The 18,943-nt window shown below is 44.5% G+C and overlaps 1 protein-coding gene across 3 annotated transcripts in view; it reads right to left on the bottom strand.

The window, feature by feature from the left end:
* The window catches only part of ALKBH3 (alkB homolog 3, alpha-ketoglutarate dependent dioxygenase), a 35,442-nt gene extending 18,208 nt beyond the window's left edge, over positions 1-17,234 (bottom strand). Inside the window, exons 1-7 of one of the 3 annotated variants that reach the window (XM_066251319.1) lie at positions 17,143-17,234; positions 15,314-15,487; positions 14,504-14,607; positions 13,238-13,272; positions 10,634-10,681; positions 8,577-8,680; positions 7,012-7,100 (exon numbers count right to left, since the gene is read on the bottom strand). In XM_066251319.1, coding sequence (XP_066107416.1) covers positions 7,012-7,100; positions 8,577-8,680; positions 10,634-10,681; positions 13,238-13,272; positions 14,504-14,607; positions 15,314-15,419 — 486 coding nt within the window. In that variant the 5' untranslated portion in view covers positions 15,420-15,487; positions 17,143-17,234. The other 2 variants (XM_066251320.1, XM_066251321.1) reach the window with 2 other exon arrangements.
* Between the last annotated feature and the right edge of the window lie 1,709 nt (positions 17,235-18,943).

The raw sequence follows: 18,943 nt of genomic DNA, 5'->3' as shown, positions 1-18,943 counted from the left end.
CTTCCTAAAAACATAACCTGATAGGAAAAAATATTCTTCTACAAATGGAATCATGACATGGCCTGGATAAGTGTATGGTCCGTGAACGACAGAAGATTTAAACAGACCCACAGCCCTGCCTCCTGAGCACGTCCTTTATGTGGTTTATACTTCAGAAACCACTGTCTATACTACAGTAAACTAAGGCCTCCACACCTTAGGGTGCACTTTGGAGCTAAAAGCAGCATAACTTGTATTGATTCTTGTTAGAATTGTCTTTTCTCCAAGAAATCTCAAGAGCTTCCTTTAGGAGAGTGGTTCTCAAACTTTACAGTTATCAAAACCTATTGAGGACCCCACAGAACTTCTGTTTGTATGAGTTACAGCTATGATATTTACTATATTAAAAATTAAAACTGGGCCCTGGCCAATTGGCTCAGTGGTAGAGCGTTGGCCTGGCGTGCAGGAGTCCCGGGTTCAATTCCCGGCCAGGGTACACAGGAGAAGCGCCCATCTGCTTCTCCACCCCTCCCTCTCTCCCTCCTCTCTCTCTCTTCCCCTCCCGCAGCCGAGGCTCCATTGAAGCAAAGTTGTCCCAGGCGCTGAGGATGGCTCCATGGCCTCTGCCTCAGGCGCTAGAATGGCTCTGATCGCAATGGAGCAACACCCCAGATGGGCAGAGCATCATTCCCTGGTGGGCATGTTGGGTGGATCCCAGTAGGGCGTATGCAGGAGTCTGACTGCCTCCCCACTTTTAACTTCGAAAAAATACAAAATAATAAAAATAAAAATTTTATTATTGGTTAACCCACTTAAAAAGTTTTGTGATTGGTTAATTTACATAAAAAAGCAATTACATGCCAACAAATTATTATTTTATAAAAAATAACTACATTTTCTAATACAAAAAAATGGATGACAAGAGCAGCACTGCTTTGCTGCTCTTTAATGTCTGGCTTAATTGAAGACAGTTGGCTGTTATACCTGCTTCTGCATTCAATCTCTTACAGCATACTGTTTTTGTTGAACTATGTATAAAAAAGTGCCTTCACAAAGATATGTATAATAGTTAAAAAAGAGAGGAATTAGCCTTTTCAAATAATTACAGGTAGTCTTTGATATTACACCCAAACTCATCAAGTACTGATTCCTTAAAGGTTGGCTGCGATGTGGAGTCGACACTGTATGAACAAACTTTTCACACTGTTATATTTAAATCCACTGGTCATTCTTACATTTTGAACGGATCTTTTAATCCTGTATGATTCTGTAACATCAAGCATTGGTCATCTGGAAAATATTAGTTCACTGAGTTATGCAGATCTGCTAACTGTTGATACATTTCATCATAGAATTTTTTATTTTTATTTTTGTATTTTTCTGAAGTTGGAAACGGGGAGGCAGTCAGACAGACTCCCGCATGCGCCCGACCGGGATCCACCAGCACGCCTATCTGGGGCATCGCTCTGTTGCGACCAGAGCCATTCTAGCGCCTGAGGCAGAGGTCACAGAGCCATCCTCAGCGCCCGGGCCATCTTTGCTCCAGTGGAGCCTTGGCTGCGGGAGGGGAAGAGAGAGAGAGAGAGAGCCTTGGCTGCGGGAGGGGAAGAGAGAGACCATAGCTGCGGGAGGGGTGGAGAAGCAGATAGGCGCTTCTCCTGTGTGCCCTGGCCGGGAGTCGAACCCAGGTCTCCTGCACACCAGGCCGACGCTCTACCACTGAGCCAACTGGCCAGGGCCCATAGAATATTTTTAAAATCACAGACATTAATATTAGCATGGATCTCACCAGAAAAGGCAAAATAATGGGAAGAGGTCAGGCTCAAGGTGGCAGTTATGAGTTTTTCCAAAATTCTAACATTTGCTTGAAAACTCAACCTTTATATTAGTAATAAATCCTGTTCATTGTTTTCCTTGAAGTGACACTTCATTCATTTACAAGAATATGTCTGCCAAACATGCAAGTCTGAATAACCATAGCTGGTTCGGCCAGCTGTTCTTCCGAGGAAAAATGGTCTAGGAAAAAGCCAGTCCAGCTCACAGCTTACACAATCACACATGTTTTTTCTTGACAACCATCATACTTGGCTCAAAGCAGAAATGTTTTAATACGTACTTTCCATTTCCTCAGACTATTAAAGACATGTACTAAAAGACTGGGAGTTAATGAAATTAATGTTTACCGCTTCACTGAGGAATGTTCTTAAAGGAAACTAGCATTTTTTTCTGAACTGGAAGTGCACAAATGTGAGGAATACAATGGTGACTAGTACAGCTGGATGACAATCCCTGGGTCAAACTAAGTTGTATCCACCATTACTTTTTATTCACCATCAGTGCAAATTCAACACAGTGAAAATGTCATCCAGTCTTAGTATTATTATAGAAAGTTTGACCTTGTGGACTTCCAAAAAGGATCCCGTGCCCCCCTCCAGGGTCCACAGATTGTACTTCGAGAACTGATACATTAGCAAACCCTTCAAAGTCCATGTTCTAGTCTGATAGTAAAGGAATGTATCTTCAGCAAAGAAAAGCACAGTGTTATCATTAAGTATATCCCCTGGACACCGGCAGGTAAAATCACATGCAGGAATCATTCAGCTTTGTGTGATAAGGAAACCAGGGTAAAACCAGGAATTCCTAGTTATGAATATTACAGTCTAACCAGAGAATTTAAAAAAATAAATAGCGATATAAACAAACACAACTAGGTCACTAAAACAAATATTATTAAACTAACCTATGTTCAAGAGAATAACTTTCAAAGTGAAATTCCGTAATGTTAGCAAGCTGGATTTCCTATTTATTTTATGGCTTTAAGGTTAACTTCATGGAGGTAAGATCAGATGCTAGAATTATACTCAACAAGAAAAACAAGAAAGTAAAGGAGAAACATAGCTTTTCTGCAATGTGACTGAGAAACTAATTAGCACTTCCCTGACTTGCTTAAGGACTGCGCACTGTGATAACAGCAAGTTTGCATTACGTCTCTAAGTGGCTATATATTTTTTCTTGGTTATTTTTGGTGGTGAAGTATGGAGAAAAGGAGGGAAAAGGGGATAATGAACTCGAGGATTAATTTAGACTCTCCAACCAATATGCTATATACAGATCCCTCAGAACTGAAAGTCTAAATTAAAATTCAGCGTCATCTCACTGTTCAGTGAAGACATTCTATCCTTAAAAGACATCTGAGGGAAAGTCTGAGAAAACAGGAATCACAGAAGTAAAAGGCCCCATTCAGTGGATTCCAAACAGTGTTCTGTAGAGTAGCAGGTCCCGCAGCAGGGCCTCCGGGATTACCACGGGAGAAAGAGAAGGTCAGGCTGGTGCGACTCCCAGCCGGGCGAGGTGCTCTTCTGTTTTCACATAGTGGGTTCATACAAGATTTAATTTAAACAAAGACTGAAAGAAGTTAAATAATTTATGACCGAATCTGCTTGCTCCTGTGCTATGGATATTAAGCCTGAGATAATAATTTTAAAGTTAAACAGACTCTGGCCAGGTGGCTCACTGGCTAGAGCACTGTCCCAGCACGCTGAGGTCACAGGTTAAATCCCAGGTCAGGGTATGTATGAGAAACAACCAGGAAGTGCACAACTAAATGGAACGAGTTAATGCTTCTCTCTCTCTCTCTCTCTCTCTTTCTCTCTCTTTCTCCTACTCTCCTCCCTCTTTCAAATCAATGAAAAAATTAAAAAATAATTAAACAATTATCCCCAACACACACACACACACACACACACACACACATTAATGACTTCCTCTTTAAAAATTTGAGAAAGGGACATATCTTTTGATTTGGTTCAAAACAACAACAAAAAACTAAACAAATGGGACTACATCAAATTAAAAAGTTTTGCAAAGCAAAGGAACCCATCAACAAAACAAAAAGACAACTTACTGAATGGAGAAAAATACTTGCCAATAATATATCTGATAAGATGTTAATATCTAAAATTTATAAAGAGCTCATATAACTCCACACCAAAAAAATCCAATTAAAAAATGGGCAGAAGACCTGAATAGACCTTCTCCAACAAAGACACAGAGATGGTCAATAGACAGAAAAAAAGATGCTCAACATATTATCAAAGAAATGCAGATTAAAACCACAATGAGCCCAGGCTGGACAGCATGGTTGGTTAGAGCACCCAGAAGTGCAGAGGTCACCGGTTCAATCCTGGTCAGGGCACATACAGGGACATGTTCCTGCTCCCTCTCTCCAAAATCAACATTAAATAACCCATACTGAGATATCGCCTCACATCTGTCACAATGGCTGTCATCAGTAAATCCACAATGACAACTGTTTTCTCCAGGATGCGGAGAAAAGGGGACCCTTGTGCACTGTTGATGGAAATGCACTGGTGCAGCCACTGTGGAAGGCAGGACGCAGTTACCTCAAAAACGTAAGAATGGAACTGTCTTATGACCCAGGGATTCCACTTCTGAGAACATATCCAAACAAATCCAAAACACTGATTTGAAAGCATATATATGCCCCTATGTTCACCGCAGCATTGTTTATAAAGCCAAGATCTGGAAGCAGCGCAGTGCCCATCAACAGACAAGTGGGTAATAAAGTGCTGGCGCATATCTATATATAATGGAATATTATTTGGCCATAAACAAGAAGGAAATCTCACCATTTGTGACAGCATGGAGGGACCTAGAGGGTATGTGCTCAGGGAAATAAGTCAGTGAAAGACAGACAAAAACCATATGATTCCACTTTTATGTGGGCTCTAAAGAAAAATATAAACAACAAATAAGATAGAAACAGACTCACAGATACAGAGAATAGACTGCTGGTTGGCAGAGAAAAGAAGGTTTGGGGACTGGATTAAAAGGTGAAGGGAGGCCCTGGCCGGTTGGCTCAGCGGTAGAGCGTTGGCCTGGCGTGCAAGGGACCCGGGTTCGATTCCCGGCCAGGGCACATAGGAAAAGCGCCTATTTGCTTCTCCAACCCCCCCTCCTTCCTCTCTGTCTCTCTCCTCCCCTCCCACAGCCAAGGCTCCATTGGAGCAAAGATGACCCGGGCGCTGGGGATGGCTCCTTGGCCTCTGCCCAAGGCGCTAGAGTGACTCTGGTCGCAGCAGAGCGATGCCCCGGAGGGGCAGAGCATCGCCCCCTGGTGGACAGAGCATCGCCCCCTGGTGGGCGTGCCGGGTGGATCCCGGTGGGGCGCATGCGGGAGTCTGTCTGACTGTCTCTCCCCGTTTCCAGCTTCAGAAATACAAAAAAAAAATACAAAAAAAAAAAAAAAAAAAGGTGAAGGGATTGAGACCTGCAAACTGCAGTCACAAACAGTCCCGGGGACGCAGGGTACAGGAGGGTGTACAGTCAGTAATACTGTAGTAACTACATATGGTACCAGGCAGGTACTTGAAATATTAAAGTATATCTCTGTGATGTATATGATTGTCTAACCGCTATGCTGTACACCTGAAACAAAAGAATAAAACAAAGTAAACTGTAACTGGAAAAGAAAACAAATTTTTAAAAAAAGAAATGTAATATATATATTTTATTTTATTCTCTACATATATTTGCCTAAAATAAACCGAAAAGACTGGAACCAAACTATCAGATAGAATAATCATCCAAAAGTTTAGTGTTCTTCATGCTATATGCAGTTTCTAAACTTTCAATAATAAACACGTATTGCTCACGTTATAGAAAATGGATTGTCATTAAAGGAAATTCTCTTTAAGAGTTGTTACATCCTTCATACATAAAAGGCCACTCTATTCAGCAGCTCTATGTGCCTTATGTTTATTGTAAAAAAGTGTTCCTTAGCCAGAGGCAATTTGCCCCTTGGCAGATGTTTGGTAATGTCTGGAGTAATTTTTGGATGTCATGACCTGGTGAGGGATGCTCTGGATATCTAGTGGGTAGAAGCCAGATTAACTCATGGCTAAACACCCTACAATGCACAGGACAATCCAACCACAAAGAATTATCCATCCCCCAATCAGTAAAACTAGGGTTGAAAATCCTTTTCTAAAAGATTAACTAGAACAAATGAGAAAAAACTTCTTCCCCACAGCCTGTTTAATCCTCAACTTCTCTGCTATGACAAAAGATATATCAATTCTGACAGAAACGTGGCCAGCAGTCTATACTGGATTGGCCGAATTCAATTCGCTTCATGTTTCCAAATCAACCTCAGATTTGAAGGTCTCCACACTTCCCTGGATCACATTCTAAATGCAGACCTAGAAAACAAAGCACAGGGCTACCTCCTAACGTAAGAAAGCCATGTACTCCCCCAGCCGTGGCGATATTTTATCCATGGATACTTCAGTAAAGTGCTAGTTTATGATTATCAATTATTAGAAGCTCTGAAATATGTCATGTCACGTTTCTGTTTATCCTAATGCCGTAAGCAAAACTCCATTTTCTTCAAAGTCTCTTTCCATAAAGTGTAACATCATTTGCCAAAGGCAAGATTCCAGGGACTAAACAGGGAACTATTTCTTGGATCTTAACTTCATCCTTTGGACAAGCTTAATTTATAGACTAGAATCGCTTTGACTACTGTCATGGAAAATTTTAAAAACAAAAACAGAATAACAAGCCAAAGCAATGATAAGTTGAAAGTCTAACAAGTACAGCCATGGAAGAAAGACACAGTCAACCAGAAAAACACCGATTTTCTCCCACAATGGCGAAAGAGCTTGAGAAATGAAGAGACACTCTGACCTCACTGGCCAGTCGGAGGGACCCTGGCCCCAGCGTAAATGAGCACCAGGGTGTACACAGCAGGTCTACCGCGGAGAAGCTGGGGGAGGGGAGCTAGCAGAAGAATCGGCTCACTTTCCTGAGGTCCTGGGGTCTGAGTCGTCTACTTTAGTTCCCGTTTTTTCTCATGGTGAGCACAAAGACTCAGTCTGAACCCAGAGGATTTTCTGAACTGGGGCCCATCATGCAGCTCTGCCAGGTGTTTTATTGTTATTTTAAAGTTCCCTACATTTATGGTATATAGTCTACACAACCATATAATACAACAACAATGTTCCAACATACGTGAGGGTTTGGTTCCATAGTGACTCTGGAGTAAGTGTAAGGAAGTTCTCCATACCATGCTGTGAGTCTTGGTTGCTGGTAAGTTACATCTAAGAAAGAAAATACAGGGCCTTTGAAATGGTTCAATGCCACGTGAGGTGTACTGAGTGCCAGCCACCACGCCTCGCAGCGTGCAAACACTGTGAGAAACACGAAGGCAGAGCAGGGACGGGCCTTGAGCCAAGGCTCCACCTGCACAGAGGACACGGGATTTCAAGAGAATGCGTAAGAGCTGAAAGGAAGAAGACGAGAAGGTATGTGTCGGCAGAAACTGTGAGCAAAGGCTCTGAGGTGAGTGCTGTTGTACTTGGTCAGTTTCGACACAAGCCAGAGGAGTCATGCTGTAGAATAACGGTCCAGGCAGGGAGGGTCTAAGAGCAGGATACAGAGTCTGAGCCCGGCCGGTAGGTGTCTGTGACACCAGCATCCACACAAGGATCAAGACAGACCGCTGACCCGTGTGCCACCATATAAACCGCTTTGATTCAGAATGAAGAAAAAACGGCTCTGACCAACCACAGCATGTAGCTGGTTCTAGTCACGTTTTCACGTCCAGTTTAGTTAGCGAGGGACTTATCCACAAATCTGCTATTTCCCCCACTCTGGTATCACCCACTACATTCACTGAAGGCCTGCTATGTACCAGGAGATGTTAGGTACTTATCATGCAGTCTCAATTAATTATCACAATAACCTTATGGGGTAGGTATTATCATTACCTCCATTTTACGAATTCAAAAACCAAGTACTAGAAAAATACAGTAATTTGCTTAAAGTTAACAATTACTTTTGAATAAAAGTCAGCAATCAAAGCAAAGCCTATCCCCTAAAGACCTGCTATAGAAACTTCTGAGAGTTAGGAGAAAAAACTGGCTCTTATTCTGTTGTCTGAGTCACAGATGAAGCCAGTATACTTTGCCTCTTTCTTTACAGAAAACTGAAATTCACTCCAAGTTCCAGAAAGGAACGGTACGCTAGAGCACAGGCGCCCCCCAGTGGCCACCTCTGGTATAGCAGGCACCGCTGCTGCGGATGGCAGGGGAGCAGGTTCCCAGTCCAGTCCTCTTTACAAGCTCAGGGGAGGACAGATGCTGAGGCCACAGCAGACTGCACTCTTCCCATGAAACCAAAAGAGGCTAAAGAGCCAGTAAGAGGGACTGAGGAAAAACATATGCCAAGTAGAACCAGAAATAAAAGAGAGGCCTGGACTTTTCTGTGAAGAAAGGAAAACTGGCACCGTTTGAAGTAACAAAGGCAGTGGACACGCAGGGCGGTCGTCAGCCACAGCCCAGCCCGCCCGGACTTCCTCGGGCTCCCTAAACTCCCAGCCCCTTCCCATGCCGTGCTCCCTGAGTATCACCTGCCCTTTCTTCTGTCCCCTCTGACTGCCTCATCTCTGGCCACCCTCGGGGTCTAGGCGAGGTTCTGAGCTCTGCTGACGACAGGCTGCGGTGGAGGCAATGGGAGAGAGAGCACTCCACAAGGGGAGGCCGGGCAGCGGCCAGCGCAGTCTCGCGACGGCTCACCTTCTCTGACGCCTGTCCTCTGCTTCCAGGGAACATCCTGACGGAGCCGTTCCAGCACCCAGTCGGCCTCCTTTACGTCAACGAAGCCAGGATACAAGCGCACCCTTGAAGCAGAAAGAACTGTTATTAACTAAAGGACACTAAAGACAGGCTATGGACTGTTAGCAGTCACTTCATCTAGGTCAGGGGTCGGGAACCTTTTTGGCTGAGAGAGCCATGAAAGCCACATATTTTAAGATGTAATTCCGTAAGAGCCATACAATGTCCCGTGTACATTACGCATTATCCAATAAAAATTTGGTGTTGTCCCGGAGGACAGATGTGATTGGCTCCAGCCACCCGCAACCATGAATATGAGCAGTAGGAAATGAATGGATTGTAATACATGAGAATGTTTTATATATATATATTTTTGTATTTTTCTGAAGCTGGAAACGGGGACAGTCAGACAGACTCCCGCATGCGCCCGACCGGGATCCACCCGGCACGCCCACCAGAGGCAGACGCTCTGCCCACCAGGGGGCGATGCTCTGCCCCTCCAGGGCATCGCTCTGCCGCGACCAGAGCCACTCTAGCGCCTGGGCCATCTTTGCTCCAATGGAGCCTCGGCTGCGGGAGGGGAAGAGAGAGACAGAGAGGAAGGGGGGGGGGGGTGGAGAAGCAAATGGGCGCTTCTCCTATGTGCCCTGGCCGGGAATCGAACCCGGGTCCCCTGCACACCAGGCCGATGCTCTACCGCTGAGCCAACCAGCCAGGGCTGTTTTATATTTTTAACAGTATTTTTTTTTTATTAAAGATTTGTCTGCGAGCCAGAGGCAGCCATCAAAAGAGCCACATCTGGCTCGCGAGCCATAGGTTCCCGACCCCTGGTCTAGGTGCTGCCTCCCTTCTTACTACACCTCCCCAGCAAGCAAGGCCTGAAACCACCCATGTCACCTCATTTGGATGCAGAACAGACCCTTTTGTTAGGACAGCAGCACGACGGACAAAGGCATGCACAAGGCCCACAGACATGGCTCAAGTATCGCTCTAGCACCGCTTAGCTGTGAACCTTGGGCAGGAACTTAACCCCTGAACCTTGGGTTTTGTTATCTGTAACATGCGGTTAATATCCACCTCATAGGGTCACTGTGAAAAGTAATTGGAAGCCTGCAATTAGTAGTCTTCTGAGACTATGCCAATTGTAGGGGAAATGATCATTTGTGATTGTATTCATATTACAATATCCAAATGATGGTTCTGCCCCTCATTTATACATACTTATTTGAACAGGGCAAGTCAGTTCAAAATCATTTTGGAGAGACTTCTTAAGAAATGCTCTGAAAGACCTTGGACCACTCTCTTGAACTTTACTCTTTGAAGATGCATATGATATTCTGAAAGAGCCAAAGCTCACCTTAAGCCATACCTGGCTAACAACGAGATGTGACCAAAATAATGCAACTGGCTTTCTTGTGTGACTGTTAAACTTGCTTTAAAAGAGAGGTTCCCGTCGGCCTAGCGTGCGGAGGACCCGGGTTCGATTCCCGGCCAGGGCACACAGGAGAAGTGCCCATTTGCTTCTCCACCCCTCCGCCGCGCTTTCCTCTCTGTCTCTCTCTTCCCCTCCCACAGCCAAGGCTCCATTGGAGCAAAGATGGCCCGGGCGCTGGGGATGGCTCTGTGGCCTCTGCCCCAGGCGCTAGAGTGGCTCTGGTCGCAACATGGCAACGCCCAGGATGGGCAGAGCATCGCCCCCTGGTGGGCAGAGCTTCGCCCCTGGTGGGTGTGCCGGGTGGATCCCGGTCGGGCGCATGCGGGAGTCTGTCTGACTGTCTCTCCCTGTTTCCAGCTTCAGAAAAATGAAAAGAAAAAAAAAAAAGAGAGGTTCCAAAAAGGGTTACAATGATGACAGTGCCACTGGACTAATTATAGAAATTTCTAAGCAATGCATTTAGATAGGTAAGCTCTGATACATTTGTTTTAAATGCCTCATATTTCATGGTGACAATTAGTATATTCATGCATTAAGGTGATGTTTTCCAAATGTTTTTGAAACAATGACTAATGTCACTTACCTAGATATGCCTGTGGGTGACAGGCTGATTTCATATATACCCTCTTTGCTAAAGAAACAAAGAATATAGACCTGTTAGTATCACACAGAACAATACACTCTCCCCAGTGGAAGGGCCACCCTCTGGCATTCCCGAAGCCCTGGCTCGTCACAGTCATTTAATGAGGGCGCACTATGGGACAGGCACAGCCCACCTGTTCTCTCCCACCGAGAAGGGGCCGGCTGGCAGCACATCACTAATGGCACTGAGAACAGGGTCCTGGCAGGAGCGGCCCAGACACGAAGACAGTAATAAATAAATTCCGACCTACCCCCTTCCACCTCACTCATAATTTAGGCTGACGTAGTCCAAGGATTTATCACGCAAGGGGTGCCAATGAGGGACACATTTAACAGAGAGCAAGGGCTCTGAGCATCTGCTGCTTTCAGATACATGTCTACTGAGGTTGCTGCTCTCACTGGAGCCCTTCAAAGGCTCCCCACCAACTTTCTTTCCAGCACTGCCTTCGAGGTCCGGTGATCTAGCTGCACCTCCTGACAGCTCCACCAACTCATCATCCTCCAGCAACAATTACTGCATGCAGTCTCCTGAATACACCATGTTTCTAATCCTGTGCTCTTCTGCACGCTGCCAATGCCTCCGTGCCATCCAGCGCCCCAAACCAGCCCACCCCAGCTTTGGTCCAGTGGAAAGTTCTAATTCTTCCTTCAAAATCTCAGCTCAGCATCACCTTCCTGACCTTCAATCCACCCAAATGCTAACATCTCATCCTCTGTGCTACCACAAGACCTTACATACAAATCTACTGTTTCAGCATATACAGGATTCCAATTTACCGGATGACACGTCTCTTTCGTTTACTAGACTGTGGGCTACTGAGGAACAAGAAATAAGTTATCATTCTGTTTCCCAGTGCTAGCACACATAGTAGTCGAGCAATAAAAGCTAGCTGAATTTAATCAAATGCACAAACGCACAAAACTGCTGCAGATGTGCAGGGCGGCGAGATCCGTGTAAGAGAAGCGACCCTGACTGGATAGGCGCCTCTACCAAGGTAACTGTTGGATCCTCTCGGACAGAGATCAGTCATAGAGGATAATAGAAAGCAACAGTTTTCACACCACCTTCTGCTGTGTGAGTTAGTAGTTCACGATCTCTGAACTGGCTCTTAGGTAGACGTGCAAGCCCTAAACCAAATTTAGGCAGAACTACTGCCATATACAGTATTTATCACATTTCTGAATGAACTGCAGATAAGGTTTCCCAGAGTGTGAACACAATGTTACAATGTGATATATTTGGGCCCTACTCAGAAGCAGGCTTACTTCACATGTGAGCCACATTTCTAGTTATTAAAAAAAATAGCATAGCTAACTTTAGATAATCAAAACTAACAAACCCTAAGGTCAAGTAGCAATGAGCTCCGTCATTTTGCTCCTGACTTGCAAACTCATTACTGTCCATTTTTTCAGCCTGAATGTCCCATCTGTACCTTGTAACAGGTTTCACAGTTTTGTTTATTCTTTTTATCACCAACGAAGGCAATGTCACATTGGCATTTTAAAACAATCAAATAATGTTAGAGCCACTAGATTGGGCTTTAAGTGATTAAGTAGTCCAAACCCATAATGTTATAGACAAGGAAACTAAAGTTTAGAAAGAAGGCAATAACTTACTTAGGCACTGGTTACATAGCTAACTAGTGATACAGCCACAACAACATACCCTTTCTGAAAGTATGATGATATTTGGGTTAATTTCAAATATTTCTAGATATACAAGTCAACCTTTAACAACCAAACAGCTTAACACACTGCTCACGAGCAATCAGATAAGCATGCTGCTAAGCTGCTAAAATAAAAAGATGCCTCCTACTGACAATTTATGTGCATCAAACAAACTGAAAACGAGGAAAAGAGGCGTCAATGCATGCCTCAACAGATTTTGAAAAGAACATTTTAGACACAGTTTAATATAATGGAATGGAATGTTTACTATCATTTACTTGCTCTGGCACAGTTCTGTGGTTTTTCAGAAGTGGATCGTGAGGTCATCTATATTTCTAGCAGCTTTCACAGGCATTGTTAGTAAAATGGTAACTAAAGGCTTTTCAAGGAGCCATGTTTCAATGACTTGGGAAGAATGCCCCTCAGTCTTAACCTAGATGACACTTTAGCTTACTGTCTACAGATATATTAGTGAAACAGGGTCAGGAAATCTACACCAGTCAGTAGTTTAACATAAAGATATCCTGTTGCATTTTCCACATGATCAGTAAATTCAGAAAGGCTTCTCAAAAGACCAACTTTAAAGACATCTGAGATAGGAATATCCCAGCCTAAGACACTAATTGAGTGCTATCTCTTCCAGACGGAAAAAAACAGTGAAGGAAAGATCCCGGGCTCCCCACTGCAGCGAGGGCAGCGGCTCCAGGAAGGCAGCTGGACCCCGGGCTCCCCACTGCAGCGAGGGCAGCGGCTCCAGGAAGGCAGCTGGACCCCGGGCTCCCCACTGCAGCGAGGGCAGCGGCTCCAGGAAGGCAGCTGGACCCCGGGCTCCCCACTGCAGCGAGGGCAGCGGCTCCAGGACGCAGCAGGTGCTTACTCGATCACTCGCGGCTCCGGGGCTCTGCGCACCACCTGCAAGGAAACAGGAGGTCTTACTCTGGAACGGTTCCTCATCCTCAGGGAGGCTGACCTGCAGACTGCCATATCCTCTCATTTCTGGCCAAAATAAATCAGGTTTAAAACCATCCTTTTTTTTACTCCAAGCTTGTCCTATCCGACCAGAAACCCCTATTTCTATATACTATTTGTGAACCTACCTTACCATTACCAGTGAGGGTTATAAGATGATGCAATTGGAACTAATCCATTTTTCTGACAGCCAGCAGCTCTGGAAAAACCTTTCCAGGTTTTTAAAAGAAGGTATTATGTGAAGTAAGGGGTTTGAATCATTATTCATAAAATCATTACTATAGTACAGCGGTTTTCAAACGATGTGCCACAAGAATTTTTAAAACATGCAATGCCTCACTATTTAGTCGGGGCACTGACCTCTTTTTCCCGAAACTGTTAAATAGAAACAATGCTCTGTGAACCATAAATATAGAGGTCATATCAGAGAGCTGCACCTTATTGGTCATGTCTGCTTGGTTCTTGGCACCAGAAATCCTGATATACAAGTTCAGGCACCTAATTCTTTAAAAAGTCACTTTGGAATAAAAAGGGTAGGTACTTTTTTTCCTTTTTTTTGGTGAATTATTCGAAATTATACCTATTTTTTTGTCAGAGAGGAAAAACTATATTTTTTGGTGTGGCACAGGATTTTAATAATTAGTGTATGTGTGCCATGAGATGAAAAGAGGTTAATAACTGCTGCTATAATGAGATGCCTGATCCTTTGCTTTTTTTTTTTTTTTTACATATTATTAACAGTGAGTCTTCTCTGTTTCTTACCTTTTTCTCCACAGAAAAGAAAGTGAAAATACAAGCATTGTAGTCGCTAAAATTTTAATCCAATCCCCGAGACCTTTGCTACTCTAGCACTTAATTAAGACAGCCTGGCATTAGGGCTGTCAGAGCTCAGAGAACCAATGAAAGCTCTAGTCACGCTATAACCTCTAACTTCTGAACATGGTATAACCTCTGCACCAAAAAACTGGGAATTACATATGCTCGCAACGTGGTGGCAGAACACAAAGAATTTCAGACACACTAAGATACTGACGCTCTACACTTCATCATTATTATAGTCCTTTAACTCTCCTTTTATTAGTGAATTTATTCAGCCACCATTTGAGTGTCTACCAGGTGAATATAACTTTTATAAACAAATCTGTGTTACTGTTGAAGGAGAAACAAGAATTACCTGCTCGGGTTCTTTGAATACAAACTGTCTGTCTGACAGAGGCTGCTCCTTGTTTGTCCAGGTCTGACCGGGCCTCTGCTGGAGATGGCTCTTAGCAGTGGCAGCTGAAGCAAAAGAGACCAGGCTCAAACCTGGGGAAGTCTGCTCTCATACCTTCTACTGAGAAAAGACTAATAAAATTCACTTAGAGGGCCCTGGCCGGTTGGCTCAGAGGGAGAGTGTCGGCTCGGTGTGTGGAAGTCCTGGGATCGATTCCCGGTCAGGGCACACAGAAGTGACCTTCTGCTTCTCCATCCCTCCCCTTCCCCTTTCTCTCTCTCTCTGTCTCCCCCTCCCGCAGCCATGGCTTCCAATGAATGGCTCAAGTAAGTTGGCCCCAGGTGCTGAGGATAGCTCCATGGCCTCACCTCAGGTGCTAAAACAGCTCAGCTGCCAAGCAACAGAGCAGCAGCAACCCCAGATGGGCAAAGCATCGCCCCCTAGTGGGCTTTCCAGGTGGATCTCTGTTGGGGCGCATGTGGTAGTCTGTCTCACTGCCTCCCCGCCTCTCACTTAATAAAATAAAATCCACTTAGAGATGACCTCTGAGATATCTATAAATTAATTAGTAAAGTCTATTGAAGACCTCAACATACACACTGAAAGATTTGAGTGTAGAGGGATGAGGAACACTAAGATCAAACCTCAGCTTACCGTCAACAATTCAGAAAAAATACCAGCCCCATTAAATAACTCTTTAACACTGAAATGGGAGTCTATTATAAACCAAAGGGACATAAGTCAAAGATGATGAGAGCTGTCCACACCCACATGCACAGGATCCCTGTAGGTGTCGGCCTGGCTGCCTAACGGCCTGGCTCCTCCCAGAGCCAGCCCAGGCTCCCTGCACTCGGGCCCGCTGTCTTTTGTCGTCCATATTGACCAAAAAGGCTTCTGCTCTTAGCTTTCAGATTTCATTCCTGGTATGAACCACACAATGGTTACCTGTTTAGAAATAAAAATAAAGATGCTTTTAGTTGGGGCTGTGAAAACTTGTACTACTAAAGGGTAATTATAATCCTTTCAGGTGTAAGAGATTGCTCAACAGCAATCAGAGCTTCAATATAAAATCCAGTTGTCCTCACACCACAATCAAGGAGCCTGCTAAATCCTCGGGGCTGCTACCTTTAAGGTTTACCTTTTGCAATATTATTATAGTACAGTATTTTCACTTCAGTCCAAGAAAGTGCATATTAAGAAATTCTAAAACCAGGATAATAAACCTCATTACTCTTATTAGTCCCCAAGAGCAGAACATAAAAAAAAAAAAAAACCCTACACCTAATACCCCATATATATGGAAATTGAGAAATAGGCTAAGTTTCCAAGAACATTTCCATATCCTCTTATCACTGGTTCCATCAAACTTCCCTGGAAGCTTGTTAAAAACATCCAGGGTCTGTCTCAGAAGATCTGATAAAGGTTGGACACAGATGTAGTAAGCATTGTAGGAGATGGTGATAAGCAGGTTATGTTTAAGGGCCACACAGTTAAGTGACTCAACCTAAATCATTCAAGAAATCATTAGTATATATATTAACATTCAAAATTTATTGTTATAGTCTTCAGATAGTTGAAAAATCCACCTCAGCAATGTAATTTAATTTGACACTATGACCAAAAAAAATTTAGTTCAGTAATGTAATTTAATTTGACACTTTTACCAACAAAATTTTAGTTCACAGCAAATCCAGGAGCGTGAAGAGCAACAAAACAACAAAACAAAAACCACGGAGATTTAAGTCATGTGTTTTAAAACCACGATCCATTTCTTTATGGGTCTATCTAAGAAAGTTTCTCATCTCAGGTTCTCAATGGTAACAAGCTCATTTTATAGGTCGTTTAGCCTACCAATTACCAGGCCCCCACCCACACACCTTCTGATTCAGTAGAGCTGGGCTGGGCCCAGAAATCTATGTTTAACAAATTCGCTAGAAATAAGCATGTAGTTCTCATTTAATAAGTAGGGGGATGACACAGGCTGCTGTCGGCACCAAAAGAGTTAATGGCAGAATCAAATACCAACTCTCCAGTCTCACAAAACGGGTAGGAAGCAAGCCCTCGTTCGGTATTTTCTCTCAATTGAGGCCTTAAAAAGTTAACACGACAATTAGCTATATTGTTCTTGTTCTGTTCACGGGGCAGCGATATGTTACTATGTGTCAGGGAACAGCTGTTGAAAATAGATTCCAGAGCCCCGCCCCAGACCCACCGAGTCCGTGGAGGTCCAGGGACGGTTAACTGACCCCTCCCTGCACCCCGGGGTTCTTCACTCAGATAAAGACTGAGAACCCCGCAGCAGGGAGATCAGCTCTGAATCCGGACCTGTCACTGCCCAGCTGCGTGACTTACGGCAAATGACTTCACCTTTGGGGGCCTCGGTTTCCTCCTCTGTAAACAGGAAACACTATCTTTCACGTCTGAATTTCAGATTACGCGACCCTCACACGTGAAAGAGCCTGGTCCTCAACGAGGGTTAGCAACTTTCCCTATTTTAGACCCTTCTCTTCCAGGAGGCTAGGGATAAGGTCCCGAAGGTCGCCTGCGAAGCGACCTCAGGGGCGTTCCCCACAGCACTAGCCCTAAGCACCCAGCCGCACCTGCCCACAGAGCCGGACGCGCAGGTTCAAAGGCCAGCGGCTCTGGAAAGCAACCCTCAGCCTGGACCCGCCTCGCCGCCCGCGCTCGGGGGAAGTTCAAGAGTGCAGCACCGACTCCAGCAACTCCCAATCATACGCTGCAGCTCCGGCACTTCCTCTGACGTCACGCGCCACCCCCGCTGTTGCTTCCGGTGCCATCTCCTGCAATCCGGGCAGCTCTGCGGTCCCGGCTCTTGGAGGGGCCGAGTCGCTGAAGGTGCCGAGGAAAGAGCCGGGGTTGGAGGGGAGCACTGGGTTGGAGGGTTAGGTGGACGAGGACCCGGAACAAGGCGAGGGTGGGAATGAAGACACGCTTCCTAACCTAGGTCCCTCTGGGTATCACCTCTCCCCCGCCAACTGGAGACGGCCAAGCATCTTTTCCCGCCCAGCTAGTGGAAGGGCGAGGGAGTCCAGGAACCAGGTGCTAAGCAAAAGGATTTGAATTTTATTCTGAAAGCCATGGAGAATCTAAGATGCACCTCCTCTCTGTTCCCATTGCAGGCTGTGCTTACCTCAAAAAGTGGCCTTTACAACAGGACGTGGGACCACGGCTTGTTGTTCAGGGCTCTCCAGTGCTAAGCAAATTTCACTGGAGTGAACAGACCTAAGTGTCAGACGCCACCATTTACTATGTGTATAACCTAGAACAAGCATTCCCTCTCTATATAAAATGGGCAAAACTCCTGTTGGGAGGATTAAATGAGATAGTGCATTGAAATAATTGAGCTTGATGCCTGGTGCACAATAGAAACTCAAATGTTAAAAATGTCTTCACCTCATCTGAATTCTTGAGAAACATGTTTTCTGTGGTCATGTTAAACCATGTATTTTATAGTGCGAAAGTAGCAAAAGTAGCACTGACTTAACTATTTTGTGCAAGTTATTCTCAAAGATCTATCAAAGCATAGTCACTAAAAGTCTTTAAAATAAGCCTCATATACTGCTTACCTGCAGGAAGCTCTGTACCCCATCAACGTACCTATATTGTTACTACCATCAAACCTACTTTTCACAGTATCCATTATTTTTTGTTATACCGTGTGACATTGAAAGAAAAATGATTTATCCTAGAACTGAAAGGAGAGAAAAGCAGTAAGGCCAGACTACAATTTTTATACCCACCCCCACCCCTGCCCAGTCCCATCAACTAGTAATTTGCCAGCATCGGCTTCAGGCTCAGGAACCTTGGCTGTATCTTTCAAAGAATGTAACTTCTTTCTCTTTCAAGGGTTATTGTTTTGGAACAGGAACAAAGAGGTCTGGATTGAGGGATCCCTAGAAGTAGTGTTCTCCAAGTAGAACACTTCTCAAAAATCAATACACAGCCTGCTTGCTTCCAAAATAACTGCATCTTTAACAGAATCACCTGGGTTTTTTTTACCAAGTGCCCAAGATGATTCTGATACACAGAATGTTCGAAAACCTTTAGGACACATGTAAGGTGATAAATTGTTCTAGTTTGGGATGGAGGGACAGGACTTTATAAGTGCTAAGACTAGGACAATCCTGGGCAAATTGTTGATCATCCTAGATACATGTGAATATATAGTAATAGAAAGACTGTCTTGATGCATCTTGGCAACCTAGGTTTCCTCATTCCTATTTGCAGGATTTGTTTTTATTTAGGGGTTGTGGTGGAGACTGTGGAGAGGGAATGAAGGTGAGGTGCATTGCAAACTATTACTCACAGGTTCTCAGCTCCAGACCCGTCCTACACTGCCCTGCTCGCAATACTAGAACATTTCTCCTTCCCTATTTGGCC

Source organism: Saccopteryx bilineata, chromosome 1 (genome assembly GCF_036850765.1).
Source record: "Saccopteryx bilineata isolate mSacBil1 chromosome 1, mSacBil1_pri_phased_curated, whole genome shotgun sequence".
Classification (NCBI taxonomy): domain Eukaryota; kingdom Metazoa; phylum Chordata; class Mammalia; order Chiroptera; family Emballonuridae; genus Saccopteryx; species Saccopteryx bilineata.
The sequence above is the reverse complement of the archived record's forward strand: the minus strand, read 5'-3'. Positions and strand labels throughout refer to the sequence as shown.